This window comes from Chiloscyllium punctatum, chromosome 42, assembly GCF_047496795.1.
Source record: "Chiloscyllium punctatum isolate Juve2018m chromosome 42, sChiPun1.3, whole genome shotgun sequence".
Taxonomy (NCBI): domain Eukaryota; kingdom Metazoa; phylum Chordata; class Chondrichthyes; order Orectolobiformes; family Hemiscylliidae; genus Chiloscyllium; species Chiloscyllium punctatum.
In genome coordinates, this window is record NC_092780.1 from 20,646,951 (window position 1) to 20,669,593 (window position 22,643).

Consider the following 22,643-nt stretch of genomic DNA (forward strand, 5'->3'; position numbering starts at 1 on the left):
TTGATGCCCTTTTGAAAGGGATCTCATTTTAACATATCTTCTGGAAATCAGTATTTGGCAGTATTGCATGAACCTACAAACATCTGGTTCCGAAGTGAGGGTGATCCCCACTGAGTCACAATTGATAATGCAACACACTGCTGGAATCCATGACAAAATCTGGCATTCGAGAAACATAAGCCAGAAGAGGGTAGAAATGTCTGTTCGCCTGGCCTTGCTCATTTGGATGGACAATTGTTGATTTTGATGTAAAATTTTCTGTGCCTTTGACTTTTATGAGCTCTCTAAACTCATCTCCATATATTTGAATGTGTTTGCTCGTTCCTTTTGATTAGTGATAACTCCTAACTACTCTATTACTAAGAGCCACTAAAACATCATCCTTTACAAATTTGTCTGTCAACAACCGGTCAATCCTGGCTGGAACAATGTTGGGCTCCCAAATTGGTGTGATAATTCCTGTCACTATTGTCTACTACCTTTAAAAGCTGAATGGTTTTCTTTACGTAGTGTTACCATTGTTTGCAGTTGTTTGGAGTTCTAAGTTTCACTTACTCAGCACCTGTGAAACTGCTTGTTTGCACAGCATCAATTGAAACCATTACATCAAATGTATCTTTATAGCAGGGTCACTTTTTCTTGTTTTGTCATATTTCTTTTTGTAAAGTCTGGCTATTGACTGTTTTGACTTGATGCTTGTGAACGAAATGATTATTGTTTTGTAAAAATATTGCCACCAAAATACTCTTTCTCATCAATGCATCCTGTAACCCCCAAAAAATCTTGTGGTGTTAGTCTTTACATAGACATTTCAAGGATGATAATCCTTGATAATACTGCCTTTTAAGTTCAAAAGTGTACCACTGTGAGAAAAATGAACTGTTCTAATGGTGGTTGCTGTACCTTTTAAATATTTCATCATAATGCATTTGGAATTTAAGCAAGTTGGCTCAGATCAGAAATTTTGTTTCCAAGCCTGTCCAATTTGCACATTTTATCAGTTGCAAGTTTGAGAGTATTATAATTCAAGTTATGAAGTATGCTATATGATTTGGTTTAGTTCATTGCAAACTGGCCTACCCTGATTTTGAAACTGAGATATGTGAATGTTCAAAATATGGATGCCCTGCTAGGCATGTCTTTCTGAATATTGTATTCACTGCAACCAATGTGGCCTACTTTGCATTGGAGAGGCCAAACACAGACTGGGTGACCGTTTTGCAGAATGCCTCCTGTCTGCGCAAAAGCAGGACCCTAACCTTCCCATAGCTGGTCATTTTAACACAGCTTCCTGCTTGCGTGCCCACATTGACTGTCCTCGGCATGTTGCAACGCTCCAGCAAATCACAGCGCAAACTGGAGGAACAACATCTCAACTTCAAACCAGGCACTTTACAGCCTTCTGGACTTAATATTGAGTTCAACACCTTCAAATTGTGAACCATTTCCTTCCTTTCCTTTAGCTTGTTATCGTGGGTTAGAGGGTTTGAGCTCAAGTTAAATGTTCAAGTACTGCAAAATTGACCAGTGAAATCATTCAAATCATTTCTTCATGTTGTATATCAGTTTACTTCATTCAATTTACAGCAAGACACATGGAGAAGAATTAACAACACCTTGACCGGGCAAAATAAGAATTAATCAATTAAAATGTCATAGACTGAGCTCAATAGACTGAGGTAGTTTTTTCCTGGAGAATCGGAGGCTGAGGGTGATCTTAATAGAAACTTATGAAATGATGAGGGACAAGATCTTTTCCCTGGAGTGGAGAGTCCAGAACTAGAGGGTATAGGTTTAGGGTGAGAGGGGAAAGATTTAAAAGAAATCTAAGGGGCACCTTTTTCATGCAGAGGGTGGTGCACGTGTGGAGTGAGCGAACAGAGGAAGTCTTGGAGACAGGTCCAATTACAACGTTTAAAAGGCATGTGGATGGGTACATAAATAGGGAGGGTTTAGAGGGATATGGACAAAGTGCTGGAAAGTGGGACTAGATTAATTTAGAGTATCTGGTCAGCACGGACAGGTTGGACCGAAGGGTCTGTTTCTGTGCTGTACATCTCTATGACTGTGTCCTTCCCTCCCCATCCCACTCACTGTCCTTTCAAGTCTGGCAGGAGACACACCATTGTTCTTCCATTCTCGTATTCCAATCACTTAATGTAGACTACTAACATCGCACTCTACACCCACGAAATAGCCCTCCCGCCCAAACTGTAGCATAAATGCTGTCCCTCCACACTCCATTTCAGCTCTGAGGAAGAGTCCTTTAGACTCAGTGTTAGCTTGCTGTCTCCATGGTTACTGCCTGACCCACTGTGATCTGTAGCATTTGTTGTTTTCATTAGATAACCTTCATATCCACAATGAACAAGCTGTTAATCTAAATGCACTGTCAAACATGCACCCAGATCTTGAAGCAAGGACACATTCCTGAAACAATGGCAATGCTTAATACTTCTGGAAATTGTGTAGCTATCACCCTTGCCATTGTATTTGTCTGAGTTTCTTGCACACTAGCTTAGCAGGCTTTTCTAAGAATACTGTAATGTGATAGCATGAATGGTGAAATACAGAATTAGCTTATTTTCATGAAGATTCTTCTCAGAGGCACAAATTCGACTGTTTTTGAGAACTTAATTTATGTTTGTTTGAGTTTTGTTAACTTTTTTTCTGTTTAAGAAGAAGTTCAACTTTAAATACAGTTCACAAGTAGAGGTAAATGTAAATGCATCATATACAGTGGCTATTCCCTCATGATCAAAATTATATAGTTTGTTGCATAAAGGAAGTAGTGTCAGTACAAAGCAATCTAATCTCTCTGAGCCACCATTCTTAAATGTTCAAGTACTGCAAAATTGACCAGTGAAATCATTCAAATCATTTCTTCACATTGTATATCAGTTTACTTCATTCAATTTACAGCAAGACACATGGAGAAGAATTAACAACACCTTGACCGTACAAAATAAGAATTAATCAATTAATTTGTCATTTAAGCGTAAGCAACACTTGCAAGAGAGTATCCTTTGCATAAACCATTTCCTTTTGATGGGTGGCACAGTGGTTAGCACTGCTGCCTCACAGCACCAGAGACCCGGGTTCAATTCCTGCCTCAGGCAACTGTCTGTGTGGAGTTTGCACATTCTCCCCGTGTCTGCATGGGTTTCCTCCAGGTGCTCCAATTTCCTCCCACAGTCCAAAGATGTGCAGGTTAGGTGAATTGGCCATGCTAAATGGCCCGCCGTGTTGTGGTGAAGGGGTAAATGTAGGGGATTGGGTCTGGGTGGGTTGCTTTTCAGAGGGTCAGTGTGGACTTGTTGGGCCGAAGGGCCTGTTTCCACGCTGTAAGTAATCTAATCTAAAACTCAAGTTAGAAATGTTTTTTTACCTCCATCTTCGGTAAAACAGGTGTCCAGATATGACAGGATCAAGCATACTACAATGCAAATGAAACTACATTCTCCAGAGTCCAGGCTTGGAGGGCCAAAGGGACTGCTCCTGTGCTGTAATGTTCTTTGTTAGCCGCCTGTAACAAACTGAGTCACCTGATCAGGTCATAGAGATGTACAGCATGGAAACAGACCCTTCGGTCCAACCTGTCCATGCCATCCAGATATCCCAACCCAATCTAGTCCCACCCGCCAGCACCCGGCCCATATCCCTCCAACCCCATTCTATTCATATACCCATCCAAATACCTTTTTAAATGTTGCAATTGTACCAGCCTTTGGTAGCTCATTCCATGCACATACCACCCTCTGCATGAAAAAGTTGCCCCTTAGGTCCCTTTTATATCTTTCCCCTCTCACCCTAAACCTATGCCCTCTAGTTCTGGACTCCCTGACCCCAGGGAAAAGACTTTGTCTATTTAACCTATCCATGCCCCTCATTATTTTGTAAACCTCTATAAGGTCACCCCTCAGCCTCCGACACTCCAGGGAAAACAGCCCCAGCCTGTTCAGCCTTTCCCTATAGCTCAAATCCTCCAATGCTGGCAACATCCTTGCAAATCTTTTTTGAACCCTCTCAAGTTTCACAACATCTTTCCGATAGGAAGGAGACCAGAATTGCACGCAATATTCCAACAGTGGCCTAACCAATGTCCTGATCAGCCGCAACGTGACCTCCCAATTCCTGTACTCAAAACTCTGACCAATAAAAGAAAGCATACCAAACGCCTTCTTCACTATCCTATCTACCTGCGACTCCACTTTCAAGGAGCTATGAACCTGCACTCCAAGGTCTCTTTGTTCAGCAACACTCCCTAGGACCTTACCATTAAGTGTATAAGTAATGATTAGACAGAGAAGATATGGCTTTGGAATCTCTGCTTGGGGCTGGAGTAAACCACAAAGCTGCAAGTAGTCTGGTTCATCCCAAGAAGGTCACTAACGAGGAAACCAAAATGTGTGACATTGCTGCATGTTGTTGGCAGAGCCTGGAGGCAATGACTACAATCTTGCCTGTGCTCATTTGTAAGAAATTCTGGTTTGTTGTGATGATTTGGAAATGCCAGTGTTGATTGGGGTGTACAAAGATACACCAGGGTATAGTCCAACAGGTTTAATTTGAAGCACTAGCTTTCAGAGCACTGCTCCTTCATCAGGTGGTTTGTTGTGATCAATTTCCTGAAACAGACTGCTGGACCAGCTGGTGGAGGGATGTCTTAGGTGTCATCAATGTGCATGTAACTACTGTCCCCTTGTCTGTGGAGGTTGATGTCAAGCATAATGCTGATTAAGAAGCCAAAAATAAATCCTTCTAGGATTATGAGAGTAATGAGATTTGAGTAAAAACTAATGCAAATTTTGCAGAAAAAAGTAAATTACTGGGTATGGAATTCTTGTGAAAGGAAAATAAATTATTTCAAATCTTTGAAGATTTGAAAGTTTGTTGCATATTTCCTTTATGCAACAAACTTTATGACTTTGATCAGGAGGGAATAGCTACTGTATATGATGCATTTACATTTATCTACTTGCGAACTGTATTTAAAGTTGAACTTCTTCTTAAACCGAGAAAAGCTAATTAAACTCAAACAAGCATAAATTAAGTTCTCAAAAACAGTCAAAACCAGTTATGATTTGGATGACTTTATTAAAATGAGGGCAATATCTCTTAAATTCGATGTTATCGAGTCAATGAAATGTACAGCATGGAAACAGACCCTTCGGTCCACCCCGTCCATGCCGACCAGATATCCCAATCCAATCTAGTCCCAACTGCCAACACCCGGACCATATCCCTCCAAACCCTTCCTATTCATATACTCATACAAATGCCTTTTAAATGTTGCAATTGTACCAGCCTCCACCACTTCCTCTGGTAGCTCAATCCATACATGTACCACCCTCTGCGTGGAAAAAGTTGCCCCTTAGGTCCCTTTTATATCTTTCCCCTCTCACCCTAAACCTATGCCCTCTAGTTCTGGATTCCCCAACCCCAGGGAAAAGACTTTGTCTATTTATCCTATCCATGCCCCTCATAATTTTGTGAACGTCTATAAGGTCACCCCTCGGCCTCCAACGCTTCAGGGAAAACAGCCCCAGCCTGTTCAGCCTCTCCCTATAGCTCAAATCCTGCAACACTGGCAACATCCTTGTCAATCTTTTCTGAACCCTTTCAAGTTTCACAACATCTTTCTGATAGGATGGAGACCAGAATTGCATGCAATATTACAAGAGGCCTAACCAATGTCCTGTACAGCTGCAACATGACCTCCCAATTCCTGTCCTCAAAACTCTGACCAATGAAAGAAAACATACCAAGTGCCTTCTTCACTATCCTATTTACCTGCAACTCCACTTTCAAGGAGCTATGAACCTGCACTGCAAGGTCTCTTTGTTCAGCAACATTCTCTAGGACTTTACCATTAAGTGTATAAGTTCTGCTATAATTTGCTTTCCCAAAATGCAACACCTCACGTTTATCCGAATTAAACTCTACCTGCCACTTCTCGGCCCATTGGCCTATCTGATAAGATCCTGTTGTAATCTGATGTTAACTTCTTCACTGTCCACTACGCCTCCAATTTTGGTGTCATCTGCCAACTTACTAACTGTACCCCTTATGCTCGCATCCAAATAATTTATGTAAATGACAAAAAGTAGAGGACCCAGCACCGATCCTTGTGGCACTCCACTGGTCACAGGCCTCCAGTCTGAAAACCAACCCTCCACTACCACCCTCTGTCTTCTACCTTTGAGCCAGTTCTGTCTCCAAGTGGCTAGTTCTCCCTTTTATGTGGAATTTTTTTAACCAAATATTGATATTGGAATATGTTGTTTCAATATATTTTCTTGTTCATAGAAGTGGTAAGGTACAATTTACATTTAAGATGCAGCAAGGCTATGGTGAACAGATATTCTTGTTGCTTCTATTTCTTTTCAAGTCAAATTTTGTATTTGGTTAAAGTTAAATATGGTAGTGCTTTGGGTCAGTAGCAAAGCAATAATAGTCAGTGCTAACTTCGAAGAAAGATGCCACCAACAATCTAATTATTATAGCAGAAGAGACTTCCTGATGTTAATTTGAATCTTGTGTCAAGTCAAGGGGATTTCTGAGGAATCCGGCATCAGTGGGATCATCAAACAGGGTTAAATAACCAATTGCCATGAATTCTCAGTGACTAGGAATTAAAGATTGTCTGACACACATTCAGTTCTGTAGATAGCAGTCTAAAATTTTGAGATTGATATTTCAGCTTATTTTAAACTGTTTACTTTTTATCATGAGGAAAAGGGTGACACTGAACAAAAATAAACCCAGTATTTCAGGGCCAGAGATGATGTTCATAATAGGTTTTCACTCAGTACATCATAACTATTTTGATATATTTCCTGTTTCTTTGCAACCCATCTCTGAAGCATATGGGACTTGCAGTCACGTCCCCTGACTCAGAGATAGGAACACTACCACTGCACTAAAAGAATTCCCCCAATTAAATCTTTTGAACAAGATATGATACTTTCAGGGGCTTTTAACAGTGGTATTAGAGCATTAAAAGGGATGATCATTTTGAAAGTGTATTTGTGTTGGGAAAAAAATCACTGACAGTAATATTTGAATTTCCATGATTAAGTGTACACATGCACACTCAAGATATAATATTGTTGTGTGCTGACAGTTTTGCTGGGCAAAATCTAGGCAAAAGGCTCAACACAAAGTAACTACCAAATGAATATCTTTGTGCAGCATAAATTATAGAACCCCTACAGTATGGAAGTAGGCCAGTCAACCCATCAAGTCCACATCGACCCTCCAAAGAGCATCCTGCCCAGACCCAACCCACCGCTGTAACGCTGCATTTTTCCATGGCCAGGCCATCTCACCTGCACATCCTTGAACTGAGAGGAAACCTAAACAGACACAAGGAGAATGTGTAAACTCCACACAGACAGTTGCCTGAGGGTGGATTTGAACCCAGGTCCCTGACATTATGAAACAGCAGTGCTAACCATTGAGCCCCATGCCATAGAGGCCCCTACCCTCTACTCCATGGCAACCATGTTACAAATCCATCAGGCATCAATGATCTTGAAGGCACATATACATCTCTTGAAGTAAAACATTTTCCACTACCTCCATTAACAGTGACTATATTTCAAAATACTTTTCACTTCATCCAAAGCATTTTGAGATGAATGGTGGTCATGAAAAAGACTATATCAATACAAGTCTTTCTTTTCCCTTTTACTTCTCCAACATTGTTTTTCCTCACAAGGGAGATGTCCAGCTTCAAAATGGTAAAATATTTAATTCCAATTTGAGATATGATTTCTTTCAGGAGGGACAAATGCCACAGAATTGACTCCTGTGACGTCCAGGTCATCATCCAGCACCATTACAGTAGTGGAATCGCAGACAATTAAACACATACCCACTTCAAAACCAAGTACAGTTGACAAGAGCACTACTTCAACACCCAGTTCTGCCTCTGAGGTAACTGCAGTGTCTACCACTGTTCCAATATCTGACACAAGTCTTTCAGCAAGCTCCCCACTTATTTCCATGACCAGTGTAACATCATCTTCAACCAGAGAAAATGCAAGAACAACCGAAGCACAAACCTCTTTTTCAAATGCAACGTTTGCTCCCACGTATTCCCCAGTTAACGTGACAGTTGCAACGGCAGGGGCTTCAACTCTTCAAACGGTAGCCACAGCTGAGATTCCAACAAACACCACAGAAAATACCACCCAAAGTTCAACCCCAGAACACACAACCACCGCCGCCACACCTCATAATGCATCAACCAGCATACCAGCTACAAGTGGAGAAATTAATGTTACTATGTCAACAGTCTTTTCCACCACTGAAAGATCTACGTGGGTTCCAATGAACATTACGTCAACCAACACATCTGCAAACAGTGAAGCCAGCACAAATGTTACAATGCCAGCAACTGCTACAGTGTCAATGAATGCTACAGTGCCAATGAATGCTACAGTGCCAATGAATACTACAAGTGAGGCAATGACTCAGAGTACAGAACTTTCCAATTCTACTTGGTCCACAACCCAGCCTCCAAAGACCACGACTCCACAGCCTACAGGTAAGCCTACATTTTTGCATTGGCTGATGTTTCTCAGTCTAGTAAATTGCTTTGTTTCCTTTTGCTCAAAAGCTGGCTAATCAGTTTGGGGTTAGTATTTAACTAAACATCGTCAGTGTTAGCAATAGTTGGCTATTGGGATTACACATTTTACCACAACGGTGAGAACAGCAGTGTCAAGGATCCAAGTACCTGTCAAATAAATCAAGGCAAGATGGACTAACTTTTTTTATGGCATAGTTGTTTGCTGATGTAACTTCCTCCTGCCAAGTGTTAGTGCTCTCAAAATTAACATATATGACTAAACCTTGAGTTTTGTCAGCCATAATGACCTTCATTTCTTCTTCGTGTGTAGTAAATATCTTAAGTTGCAGTGAAAATGTCACTGACAACAGCAGTGAACAATCATCATCAGCATTTTTGCCAAATGAAACCCAAATGTTAAACATTTTTGGATTAAAACCATTCAAACCATTCAAAGTTTAGGAAAAGTAAACTTGATGGGAAGGGATAAATGATAGACATTAATTTCAGAGGGAAAGTGTTCTTTTTTAAAAAGCGATGTGTGCTTAAATCCATGGATTGCCCTTTTAAATATGAAAAAGTCTGAGATCTATGCCAATGCTGAATATATTGGCATTTTGTTCTTATAAACCCATCTTGGAGTCTGATGGAAAGTGGAATTTTCCATTAGTGCTTGTGTTGTTACTGTTGTGAAAGAGTGTCTGTTGTCTAAATAAGCATCTGATTTATTTACAGATTTGAACACCAATTTTCCATCTTGTGCAGTAAAATGATTTAACTTTCTGCTCCAAGGCTGTTTCTGTCAATACTTTGTAAAAATCACACAACACCAGGTTATAGTCCAACAGGTTTATTTGAAGGTACTAGCTTTCGGAGCGCTGCTCCTTCATCAGGAAACGGGTGGGGCAGGATCATAAGGCACAGAATTTATAGCAAAAGATCAGAGTGTCTTGCAACTGATACACTATATTGAACACGCCTAGATTGCTAGACAGCAATGAAGGAGCAGTGCTCCAAAAGCTTGTGCTTCCAAATAAACCAGTTAGACTATAACCTGGTGTTGTGTGATTTTTAACTTTGTACATCTCCAAATCATGTACTGGAGACAATATAGGTTGTTCTTTAACCAAGTTCACAGCAGAGCTTTGATTTAAATGATTATTGAAGCATGAGAGGGAGATTCCTTGCAACTCCATTGTACACTCAAAATTGTGTAACTATAGTTGGCAATGTGGTGGGGGTGGGGAGTTTGCTTGAAACTTGGGTAAATCTAAATCCCATTGTTAAACTCCACTGACAATTATGACCAATACTATAATTACATTTGTTAAATCCTGTAAGAAATAAGTTGTCAGCTGTTTTACTTCTAATCCAATGCTTTGATTCATTGTGTTCAGTAAATTTCAAATCATAGTGGATGTTACTTTACCAAATAAGTCTGTAATGAAACAAATAACAATTTCAGCATGTACTATTTTGATTTCCAGATCATTGCAAAAATGCAATCTGTCCTCCAAGCAGTACTTGTGTGAATCTGTTTCAGACGTATAAGTGTCAATGTTCCCCTGGGTTCTTTGAAAAGGAAAATAGCTGTGTAACAGGTAAAAAGAAAATTGTCAACCCTATTGTTTTCTGATAATATTTACATCAAAGTCTTGACTTACATATGCTACTTTTATATTAACATAAGACCTGATCCAGTGATGCTAACTCCCAATATGCTGGTCTGTCTCAATGAGGGGAAACTTGCAAACATTCCTTAAAATTAATGATCCCAGCATTTTAGTATAAGAGCAGCTTAAGATTTCACTTTTTGGGAGTAGATTAATTACATTTTTTATATTGTAGAGTAGCTGTTTGAGTCATTATGCAGTAACTGCCACAGTCATTGTTGTCCTCTTTATTAAGATGGAGGTAATTTTTAAGATGCACAAGCATGCTCCCTGCTTTAACAAAGGGTCAGCTAGACTCGAAACGTCAGCTCTTTTCTCTCCTTACAGATGCTGCCAGACCTGCTGAGATTTTCCAGCGTTTTCTTTTTTGGTTTCAGATTCCAGCATCCGCAGTAATTTGCTTTTATCCATGCTCCCTGCTTACTGTAGGACAGCAACTGCTCCAAGTTCATCTGTAATAGTCTGCATGGTGGATATGGAGTCACCAATTTTAATGAAGAATGAATTACACTTCCCCCTCATTTTTTGTCCACTGACTATCCTCAATATATAGATCAACAAGAGTATAAGTGTTTCACTGACGTAATTCCTTCAAGCCAATCTGTCTTTGCTAGTCTTTCCATATCTTTCCTTCCTGCACTAGTAGAGACTGATTAAAGTTGAGGATAGGTAAACAAAGTTACTGGTATGGAGCCCCCACCAGCTTTCTCCACCTCTAGATGGGGAGAAGATTGCCTAGTATCAAGAGAAAGTGGATTAAATAAGAAAAATGCATCTCCAAAGACCCTTTTTTTTCATAATCTGGCATAATGTTTTTCATGTGCAAATAACACTTTCTTTTAAACAGTTGTCAGACTGGATTGACTTTGTGGAGAAAAGCAGCCTTGTGTTGATGGTAACTTTATTGTAATTATTACTTGCTGTCGAGTAGTCTTTATTAATATCTTCAAAGAATCGATTCAGGAGAAGAACTCCCACTTCAAGTCTGACATTTGATGATGTTGATTGAAGGGTGACACCATTATGCATGTCCAACTGCCACATTGTCAAAGTTACTGTCCTCCAGCTTCAATCTTAACCCTACCCGAACAGGATCTGTCCCCCTGCTCTCTAGCAGTATGTAAAACTGCAATGAAATCCTGATTTGCTGCCTAACCACCTTTCTCCAACTAACACCACCAAAGTAGTTTGGTTGCTGCATTTATTGGATGCAGTGCCCTTTACATTACATTTAGGAGACAAAAGATGCTACAGAAATGGACATTTTTATATAAAATAATGTTGATTAATTAAAATTTTCTATATTGACTGAGAAACCCTTTGCACAGAAAATATTGGTATTAAAATATTTGCATTTCCATGATAGCTCAATTTGTCCAATATCTCTTTTTTAACATCTGTAGATGCTTCTTTCCTTTTGCAGTAATTTTCACTTTTGTCAAACTGTGACTGAATTGTTTTCTCTCAGTTATAATTGTACACTTTTTTATTCGTCAGTATCTATTTGGAGAATATTTTCCGACTCCATTCTGAGTGAGTTTTATTTTTGAATTATGTTGGTTAGCAAACTGAAAATGACAATAACAGGAATTCATAGCCCATAATCTCACTTGTCCTCTGGTTTGTTTCCATGAGGAAAGGAAGGCAATCTGTCTGCCTCGTGGTTTTTATTGCTTAAGTCCTTACACTAATTGTCCAGGCTACATGGTCAATATGTCAATGTTTTGTTTCTATCTCTCTCTTTCTAGCGAGAATCTTCCCAGGAATCTTGCACTTATCAAAAAGCAATTTTACGGACGACATGAATGAAATAAACTCAAAGGCATTTTATGACACTGCAAAAGAAGTAGAGAAAGAGGTTAGTTATAATCTACTTAGTCATAACTAACATACTAACCTCACACGCAACACCACAATTCTGGTTTAATGTCTGAGGAAATCTCTGGTTATGGGCAATTATTCCCCTAATGGGGTGGAAATATTCCACATTAAATCTCCTGTCAGAATCTTTTTCTATAGTTGCGGAAGAACTCCAAATTTTATATGTTGGGCAATTTGTAGTCATTGAAAACTTGGGAAGCATTTACTAAAGTCCTTAGCAAATAGTGCCAATTGTGAAACTATGTAAATCTTATCTGGCATTGTGTTTAAATGGTACTGTTGGCTAGCCTCTCCTAGTTTAGTTAAGAGGGGACTGATATCCTGCTGGTTTTGTCATGATCCACTGAACAATAGTCTTTATTCAACAAGAAAAACCTTTGTTGTCATGACAAATTGAATGGGGAGAAAACATTGGAGAATTGGTGCCTGCAATCTGCACCTTTTTTATGTGAAGTGTTGTCTTCTGCAATGTATGACCATGTACCTTTTTATAACAGCAGAGGACCTTTTTGTGCTAGTTGATTTTCATTTCCATCCTCAAGTAATTTTATTTTGTACAGAGTTGTGTTTAGCCATATGGTTCAGTGGTATTTGTTTCTCATTTTCTTATGACTTATGTATTTTCTTTCATTTCCCACCAACTGCCGCTAACTTTAGTAATAATTGAACAACACTGTGAACGTCAAAATATTTTTGAACAACCACGGTGAAACTTATTTTAATATGGTGTGAAAGTGCCGTTGCTTACAGATAGACATGTACACATTGACATGATTCCTCAAACTACTTCTTGTTTTCTGCCTTTCTCCCCACTGTTGTTAGATGGCGATCCTTTTCAAAAACGACAGTTCCTTCTACAAATCCGTTGTTCGGAAGCTTGAGTAAGTATCCATATTTAATTGCTGGGTAACCCTGACCATGTGCTAAATCCTGTTTTCAGCTTGGAAATGCATGTTTGTCTGTTTAGATGGACCGATAAGTAAGAGTTACCTCGCGGTCACTCAATAATAATCTGAACAATTTGCCCTTTGACACGACCACAATGTAAGAAAGAAACACATAATACAATAAAAATAAAAGAAGCTCATCATAAGCAATTAATGTTCCAATGAAAGAATGGGGAATCTTCCCAACTAAATGAAAATGCATCTGCAGTTATTAGATGTTGTACGCCCTCCCGGTGCAGAATCTGGGAGTTGGGACTCTTCGACCATGCAAGCTAATGCCAAATTCTTGTATGTATCTGGCTTCTTTGTTTCTTTAATCCCATTGTTCAATTTATTCACTTCAAGTTCTTATTTTCTGCTCCTCTTTTCAGTGCATTATGCCCCAGTGATTTTACAAAGTAAAACACAGGTATAGTTGAACAATGAAAAGAATTGGGACATCTCTTTAACAGTCCCTCAGGATTGAGGATGACTTTCTAGCATGATGGGTTCTGACACGGCTGATAATTCCAAAGTGGAATTTGCAAACTCTGCCACGTCCAGGCAATCAGTGCTCATTGGACGTTTGTGCAGTTTCTCTAATGAAGGCTGTTTGTGTTTGGTGTCTTCATCAGGATGTGGAAAATGAATCAGGATTTCCAGGACTTTGCTGTTGATCTTGAATCGATAGGTAGTAGTTGTTAAGTGAGTGCATGTTGTAAAATGATACGCGTACGTAGATGATTCTAAACTGTCATGACACAACTTGAGGAGATATTGGCCTAAATCTCACTCTAATGTGTTCAGTTGTTGTGCTCAGTCTCAAGAGTGTTATAATAATTTTGTTAACTTGGATATAACCATAGGATTCCTACAGTGTGGAAGAAGGCCAAACAGCCCATTGAGTCCACACCAACTCTCCAAAGAACATTCCTCCCAGTTCCAGCTGCCTACCCAATCCCTGTAAACCATGGCTAACCCACCTAGCCTGCACACTATGGACAATTTAGCACTGCCAACCCATCTCACCTGCTCATCTTTGGGCTGTGGGAGGAAACTGGAGCACCCAGAGGAAACCCATGCTGACATGGGAAGAATATGCCAGATCAAAACCAGATCCCTGGTGCACTGAGGTGGCAATGCTAACCACTGAGCCACCATGCTACACCACAGCATAACTTGTATACAGCTGGCATGTTCATGTAAACAGACTCCAAATCAACTCAGTATAGTTTGGGTTATTTGAGACAGTGTGTAAATTTGCACAGGTTTGCAATGTTTCTTTGTATTGTTTCAACATGAAGGCCTCTGCCCGGATGCACACACTACATCACATGCCTGCAGTCTGCCAAGTGGTGTACATTGGTGCTGGTGCTTAAATTGAGTCAATGGAGAATTCTTGAGAATGTGCTGAAGTTTAAATAGCTCACCTCATTTGTGAATGGAAAAATTGTTCATTTGACATTATACGTAGGTGGTAATCCAAAACAGTTTACGTAAAATGTCAAATTGCCAGTTCCTTTATGTATTACAATGGACGAGAAACTCAGGCAGTAAAACCAGTGCCTTTCCTCTCCATTTACTTCAAATTGTGTACACTGGCTGGATAAAATTAATTCTTAAGTCAGAGCTACTTATTACAGACAAGCCTGCTTGTACATGGAAATATCAACATCTATTATCTTCAGATGAATGGTCTATTTACTTCAAGTAGCCTGTTTAGTTCTAATGTAGGCGATTTAGCAATGTTTGGTTTTCAGTGACATTTTTTCCTTTCGGTATGATGGAACTGCGACAAAATCTACCTTGGACTAGCAAGTTTTGAGAAGAGTTTTAGCTCAGGTTGAGGTTCTGGATGTAGGTTTGCTTACTGAGCTGCAAGGTTCGTTTTCAGACTATGTAACATCATCACTTAGCCTCTGGATGAAGTGCTGGTGGTATGGCCTGCTTTTTATTTATATTTAGGTTTCCTTGGGTTGGTGATTTCATCTCCTATGATGATGCCAGTTCCTGTGGTGATGCCATTTCCTGTTCCTTTTCTCAGGGTGATAAATGGGATCCAAGTCAATGTGTTTGTATATAGAGTTCCGGTTGGAATGCCATGCTTTTAGGAATTCTCACACATGTCTCTGTTTGGCTTGTCCTCGGTTGGATGTGTTGTACCAGTCAAAGTGGTGACCCTCCTCATCTGTATGTAAAGATATCAGTGAGAATGGATCATGTCTTTTTGTGGGCAGTTGATGTTCATGTATCCTGGTGACCAGTTTTCTGCCTGTTTGTCCAGTGTAGTGTTTGTTACAGTTCTTGCACGGTATTTTGTAAATTACATTTGTTTTGCTTGTTGTCTGTATAGGGTCTTTCAAGTTCATTAGCTGCTGTTTTAGTGTGTTGGTGGGTTTGTGGGCTACCATGATGCCAAGAGGTCTGAGTAGCATGGCAGTCATTTCTGAGATGTCTTTGATGTAGGGGAGAGTGGCTAGAGTTTCTGGACATGTTTTATCTGCTTGTTTGAATTGGTTGCTGAGAAATCAGCAGACTTTGGCCTCACATACCTGGCCAGCGCGGGACTGAGTGAATGTTGTGCTAATCTTCCATCTGAAGCCTGGTGGCATGGTGACTCAGTGGTTAGCGCTGCTGCCTCACAGCACCAGGGACCCGGGTTTGATTCCAGCCCCTGGCAACTTTCTGTGTGGAGTTTACACATTCTCCCCAATTGGGTACTTGTTCTTTTTTTGAATACTCTGTATATGTGATTTTCCTCTACTCTTTATAGTTCTTCTGTGCTGCAGTGTGTGGTGACTCATTGAAATTATGTTCTAATGCAGCTTCATTTGTGGATGTTGGGATGATTGCTTCTGTAGTTCAGCGTTTTGTCCGTATGTGTTGTTTTCCTGTAGACGCTGGTTTGAAGTTCCCCGTTGGCTGTTTGCTCTACTGTAACATCTAGGAATGGCAGTTTGTTGTTGTTTCCCTCCTCTTTAGTGAACTTTATGCCAGTAAGGGTATTATTGCTGGTCTTGAAGGTTTCCTCTAATTTGTTTTATTTATTGATGACAAACGTCTCATCCACATAGCGGACCCAAAGTTTGGGTTGGATGGTTGGCAGAGCTGTTTGTTCTGCATTACTGCCTCTGCTAAGAACCCTGATATTGGAGAGCCCATGGGTGTTCCATTGGTTTGTCTGCAGGTTTTGTTGTTGAAGGTGAACATTGGACCACAACATTGTTTCAAAATTTCAAGACTTGTGCTGCTTGAGGGCAAATGAATGTAAAAGTGACCAGAACTGGGGAATGTGTTTATTGGTAGAAGATATGGCCTGGGAATTCATCCAAGTTTCAATCGTTAGCACTGGAGCTTGGAGAGACTTGAGAGACCAAAAAAATTAAAATGAAACTTGGCTTCCAAATAAATATTATGAAATAAAACTAATAATAAATAAAAACTGTCAAGCAATATAAATACATACTAGTGGTAATCAGAGATGCTAGCATGTTTTAAACTGAGGAAATAACCTCCCAATCAACGTTCTGCACGAGCAGCCAGCAACTTATTTCCTAATCTGAAGAACTAGGTGCAGCTTGAATTACTGAATTTGGATATGTTGCATCTAAACACAGAATGAGTTAAAGAATGTTGTGTAACTAATTACTGAAATTGCCCCTCTCTGTCTTGGAGCCCACTGCTTTTGCTTACTAGCCCTTCTCATTCCCTCCAAAACAAAAGATACCATTACATGTTGATGCAATGACACGAGTATTTTTCCCTTAATACAATGCTTAACTTTTGCTGTCAATACCAACCATTAGATTGTATAGAAGTTTATAAAATTATGAGGGCTATAGATAGAGTGAATGATGGGTGTCTTTTTCCTGGGATGGGGATTTCAAGACTAGGGCGTACATTTTTAAGGTGAGAGGAGAGAGATTTAAAAAAAAGACACAAGGGGCAGATTTTTTTACACAGAAGGTGGTTCAGGTGTGGAATGAACTTCCCAAGGATGTGGTGGGTGTAGGCACAATTATAACGTTTAAAAGACATTCAAAAGTACAGAAGTAGGAAGAGTTTGGAGGGATATGGTCCAGGAGCAAGCAGGTGGGATTCGTTTAGTTTGGGATTATGTTCGGCATGGACTGGTTGGACCAAAGGGTCTGTTTCCATATGGTGTGACTCTACATACCAGGCTCATGGGCAGCTACATTCCAGTGGCTGTACCTCCTGAAGTATTTTCCATCATCTCTGACACTTGCAGTGACTAAAAGCAAACCTTGGTTTTGCAATCATGTGATGAAAGGATGCACTTTGAGAAGGGCTTCAAGTATTTGTATCCTGAAAATCTGAAATGTAAATTTTGAAAATCCTGGTTGAATTTGGAAATAGAATTGACTTCATTCGCAAGCTGAAGCCATAGGGACCTTTCTTTCTTTCTGAAAAAGATAAATTTGAAATATCCTTACTTGAAGGATGCAAGATGCCCAAGACTGGAAAATATAAGTAAAGCTTTAATGTAAAATGATCAAGTAAACATCAACTTAGGTGGTTACTTGTACTTTACTTCTGAAAACACAATGAAATACAGCCACAAAGACTCAGGGCTGAAAACTTCCCTTTTCCAATATAAATCTCCCAGAAAGTCCTGAGCTATTTGTCAGGTTCTTAAAAATTGTCCACATTCTTGGGAGCAACACCAAATCTTTCAGCTGAAATCTGAACTTCTGTCATTATTCCAACATATGAACTTACAAATAATTATGAATCTGCCTGATTTCTACTGTCTGTATACTTCTGTACTACAACTGCTGCACAACTCTTGGTCAATCCTTTTCCATTGCCTCTGAACTCTGGGCTTATACATGAAGTTCGCTGCTTCCAGCTCAAAGGCCAAATCTTCTGGCTCCTCCAACATTGAACGCCTGTCTCAGAGCAAAACACACAGATAAACCCCACAGAAAGGCAACATATTTCCATGGTAACGTGGCATGCCTGGAATGTTCCAAACATAAATTTATATTAATTAACTCTTAGCTTCAAAGCAAAACCTGAGATCCGTAGAAATAGTTTAAATTTCTAATGAAATTAGAAGACTTTGTTTTATAATTCTCCAGCAAAATGAAGGTCGAGTTCTCTTTTTATGATGGTAAAAACAATGACTGCAGATGCTGAAAACCAAATACTGGATTAGTGGTGCTGAAAGAGCACAGCAGTTCAGGCAGCATCGAACGAGCAGCGAAATCGACGTTTCGGGCAAAAGCCCTTCATCAGGATGAAGGGCTTTTGCCCGAAACGTCGATTTCGCTGCTCGTTGGATGCTGCCTGAACTGCTTTGCTCTTCCAGCACCACTAATCCAGTATCTCTTTTTATGATGTTCACCCTCCTACCTCTGACCACGAAGGGGCACATGGCAAGGGGTTTTGATAGAAATACATTGGGTGGTCTTGCACCTCGTGACATTTGGTAACATCTCACTTAAACATTTAATTTGCCAAAATTGGCATTTGTATCTCTAAAAGTAATTATAAATGAGGGATATAGATTGTTACCTTAATCTGTGGCCCAGTAAATGCTCTAAGCAATGAGTTGATTATCTATAGAGTCGTTTGTATGTATCTATGCTGATTCTTATTTGCTGTTCTTTGTCTTTTCAGAAAAGGAAGTGTTAATGCCTTTTTAGACAATATTTTTGCATTTTCTTCCAACGCAACAGAGAACTCTGTCGCCACACATATCAGATCTGGTATCAAAAATTGTGCATCCTGTAAGCTAATATCGCCTTCAGACTCTTATACTAGTAAGTGAATGTTCTGTGTTAATATGGAGCTGCATTTCAATAATCCAACAGAATGCATTCTATCATTGTCTAGGCAATGACTGCTGTGTTTACAGCAGAGAAAGAGGCCTCTGAACCCATTGTGTCATGACAGCCAAAATGCCAGCCACCCAGCCTAATCTCATTTTTCAGCAGCAGACCCATAGGCCTATAGTTTATGGCATTTAAGGCAATATAACTCTATTAAAAATGGACATCTGGATTTCTGTTTCCACTACCCTATTGAGCAGTGAATTCCAGGTTCCTACTTCCCTCATCTCCCCTCTAATCGTTCTAATTGTAATTTGAAATAAAGAGCTCTACTATTGTAATTTGGCACTTCCCAGATCTCTCAACGATTTGTACATCTCGATCAGTTGTCCCCTCAGCCTCCTCTGGTCTAAGAAGAACAGTCCTGGCCTGTCCAATCTTCCTTCATAACTGCGTTTTTCCAGTTCTGACAAGATGTGGGTAAATCTCCTATGTGTAACCCTATCTGGTGCATTACATCCTTTTTGTAATTAGGTGACCAGAGTTGCACATAGTACATAGGTTATGCCTTAGAAATTGATTTGTACAGTTGCACCATTGCATCCTGGTCTTATATCCTATTCCTTGACTAATGAAGGATTTAGAAGGGGCTGATGTATGTGGGTTGCTTTCATGACCAGAGTTACCTGTTTGTGAGCAATAAATGTGATCTTATATTTGACTACAGGTTTTGTATTCTGAAATGCAAGTTGGATTGGTCTCATTCTTCACTTGCCTCCTCTCCCCATAAGCACATTTGAAAACCTTGTGGGGGTCAGGAGAGAGTGTACACATCATTCTGTCTATTCTCTCCCCTCTGTTTTCAAGCTGTTTTCGTAGTATCTGCCATCAGCTACATCTGTACTATTACATAGTTGTGAGCTATAATTCTCAATGTTTGAAAACCTGCATCCAGACCATGACCCTGTGGGTATTTGCTTATCTTGCTCAGAACTGCATTTCCTCAGGTAAATTGTATTCTTCTGACTAAGAAGCTGCATAAAAGCTGGAATTTGTTTTTTGTCCTGGGCATGAGAATCACATGCCCTTTTATAAGCTTGGAATATCAGGAACTGGAACCGCTTTGTTGCAGCTGTTTTCTTCTGCCTGAACTGCAGTGTCGAAGAAAATCAATGTAAGTGACAGTGAAGCAGATTTTTGAAATATTTACAGAGCCAAGTGCCAATGCAACAATGACTCGTTCATCTATTGCACCTTTAATGTAGTAACATGTTGCAAGTCACTTCACAGGAGTCTTTGGATGAATGCAGACATAAGGACAAATGATCAAAAACTTGGTTGAAGGGAGAGGTTTTAAGGGGTGCCTCAAAGGAGATGTTTGGGGAGGCATGGAATTCAAGTTTTGCTGTTCTGGCAGCTGAAAGCACAGCTGCTAATGATGGAGCAATTCAAATTGGCAATGCACAAGAGGCCAGAGTTGGAATGGTGCAGAGATGTCTTAAGCCTGTCCAGCAGGCCGAGGTTATAGAGGGCAAGGCCTTGAAGGGATTTGAAAAGAAGGGTAAGAATTGTAAAACTAAACAGTTTCTGGAATGGGAGCTGCTGTCTATGTCCTAACTCTATTTTGGACAACCTCAAAATTATGAAAGATGGAAAACAGGAGGGCAGCCAAATTACTGATATCCTTCTTCGCTTGTTTTGTTCCAATTGATTTGGAAATGTTATTTTGTTGAGTGGAACACTGGCAATAACTGTGGACCAGTTGTCATTGATATCCATTTACAAAACAGCTTCTACTTATAGAACACTGGTTTACTTAAATTATAAATTTACAGGCTCAATATTCTTAAATTACATCTAATTACAGGATCTTTTAAATTTTGGGGCAAAGGGGAGTGTTCAGAGTAAAGTTAAATCTGCATGGTGCAACAATGTTGTGGGCGGCACGGTGGCACAGTGGTTAGCACTGCTGCCTCACAGCGCCAGAGACCCGGGTTCAATTCCCGCCTCAGGTGACTCTCTGTGTGGAGTTTGCACATTCTCCCCATGTCTGTGTGGGTTTCCTCCGGGTGCTCCGGTTTCCTCCCACAGTCCAAAAATGTGCAGGTCAGGTGAATTGGCCATGCTAAATTGCCCGTAGTGTTAGGTAAGGGGTAGATGTAGGGGTATGGGTGGGTTGCGCTTCGGCGGGGCGGTGTGGACTTGTTGGGCCGAAGGGCCTGTTTCCACACTGTAAGTAATCTAAAAAATGTTCTGTGCTCACAATTTAACCACTTCTTTGGGGTTTTTTTTTCCAATTGCAATTGTTAGGAATTTATATTATGCTTGACCCAAGAACAGAAGAATGAGTCAAAAGCAGAAATTGCTAGCGAAACTCAGCAGATCTGGCAGCATAGAGTCATAGAGAATAACAGCAGAGAAACAGACCCTTCAGTGTCCCAATTTGTCCACGCCGGCCAGATATCCTAAATAAATCTAATCGCATTTGCCATGATTTGGCCCATATCCCCTAAACTCTTCCTATCCATGTCAAGAGTGTGGTGCTGTAAAGGCACAGCAGGCCAGGCAGAATCAGAGGAGCAGGAAAATCGACGTCACGGACAAAAGCCCTTCATCAGGACTGCCTGAGATGTCGATTTCCCTCCTCCTCGGAGCATTCCTGAGGAAGGGTTTTTGCCCGAGATGTCAATTTTCCTGCTCCTCGGATGCTGCCTAACCAGCTGTGCTTTTCCAGCACCACACTCTCAATTCTAATCTCCAGCATCCGCAGTACTCACTTTTGCCTTTCCTTCCTATTCATGTACCCATCCAGATGCCTTTTAAATGTAATTGTACCAGCCTCTGTGAGAAGAAAGCAGAATCAATATCTTTAGTCCGGTGACTCTTCATTGAAATGTCATGAAGACTCTATGGCTCAAAACATTAATTCTGTTTTCTTCCCACTCACACTGCCAGACCTGCTGAGTTTCACCAGCAATTTGTTTTTATTACAAATCTCTAGAATCTGTATAGTTCTTTTATTATACAAGATTGGGTCTTTGGTATAAGATAATGAGGAACTAATGTGATAAGGAGATGATAATAAAACAAAGAACTGTGGATGCTGAAGATCTGAAACAAAAATCAAAACTGTTGGAGAAACTCAGCAGGTCCATCAACATCTGTGCAGAGAAAGCAGAGTAAAAGTTTGAGTCCTTCTTCAGAACTGAACTCCAGTTCGGAAATAGTCTGTACCAAGACCCAGGATATTGGTGAGGCCATTTTTAGAATGCTGTGTCTCCATGCTATAGAAAATATGTTGTTAAAAAGATTTACAAGGATGTTGCAGGGATCGGAGGCTTTGAGCTTTGGGAGAGAGGCTGAATAGGCCGGGTCTTTTTTTTCCCTGGAGCATTGAAGGCTGAGGGGTGACCTTCGATAGAGTTTTTTTATAAAATCATGAGGGGCATGGATAAGGTGAATAACAAAAGTCCTTTGTCCAGGGTAGAGGAGTCCAAAACGAGAAGGCATATAGTTAAGGTGAGAGAGAAAAGTTTTAAAAGGGACCTAAGGGGCGACATTTTCATGCATATGGAATGAGCAGGAGACAAAAAAGCTGAAGATGCTGGAATCCAAAGTAAACATGCAGGAGGCTGGAAGAAAACAGCAAGCCAGGCAGCACCAGAACGTGGAGAAGTTGACGTTTCGGGTGTGACCCTTCTTCAGGACTGGAGGTGGGTTTCGGGGGAGCATCTGAGGGAGGCAGAGAACTTCTTCAAAGTGGGCAGTCTGAGGAAGTGATGGAGCCAAG

General features: G+C 40.3%; 1 protein-coding gene across 1 annotated transcript in view; it reads left to right on the forward strand.

The window, feature by feature from the left end:
• Positions 1–22,643, forward strand: part of muc13b (mucin 13b, cell surface associated) — a 91,183-nt gene that overhangs the window by 45,688 nt on the left and 22,852 nt on the right. The window contains exons 2-6 of the mRNA XM_072561601.1: positions 7,787–8,554; positions 10,066–10,179; positions 12,000–12,109; positions 12,955–13,013; positions 18,702–18,844. Of these exons, the coding sequence (XP_072417702.1) occupies positions 7,787–8,554; positions 10,066–10,179; positions 12,000–12,109; positions 12,955–13,013; positions 18,702–18,844 (1,194 nt within the window). The remainder of the gene's footprint in view (positions 1–7,786; positions 8,555–10,065; positions 10,180–11,999; positions 12,110–12,954; positions 13,014–18,701; positions 18,845–22,643) is intronic.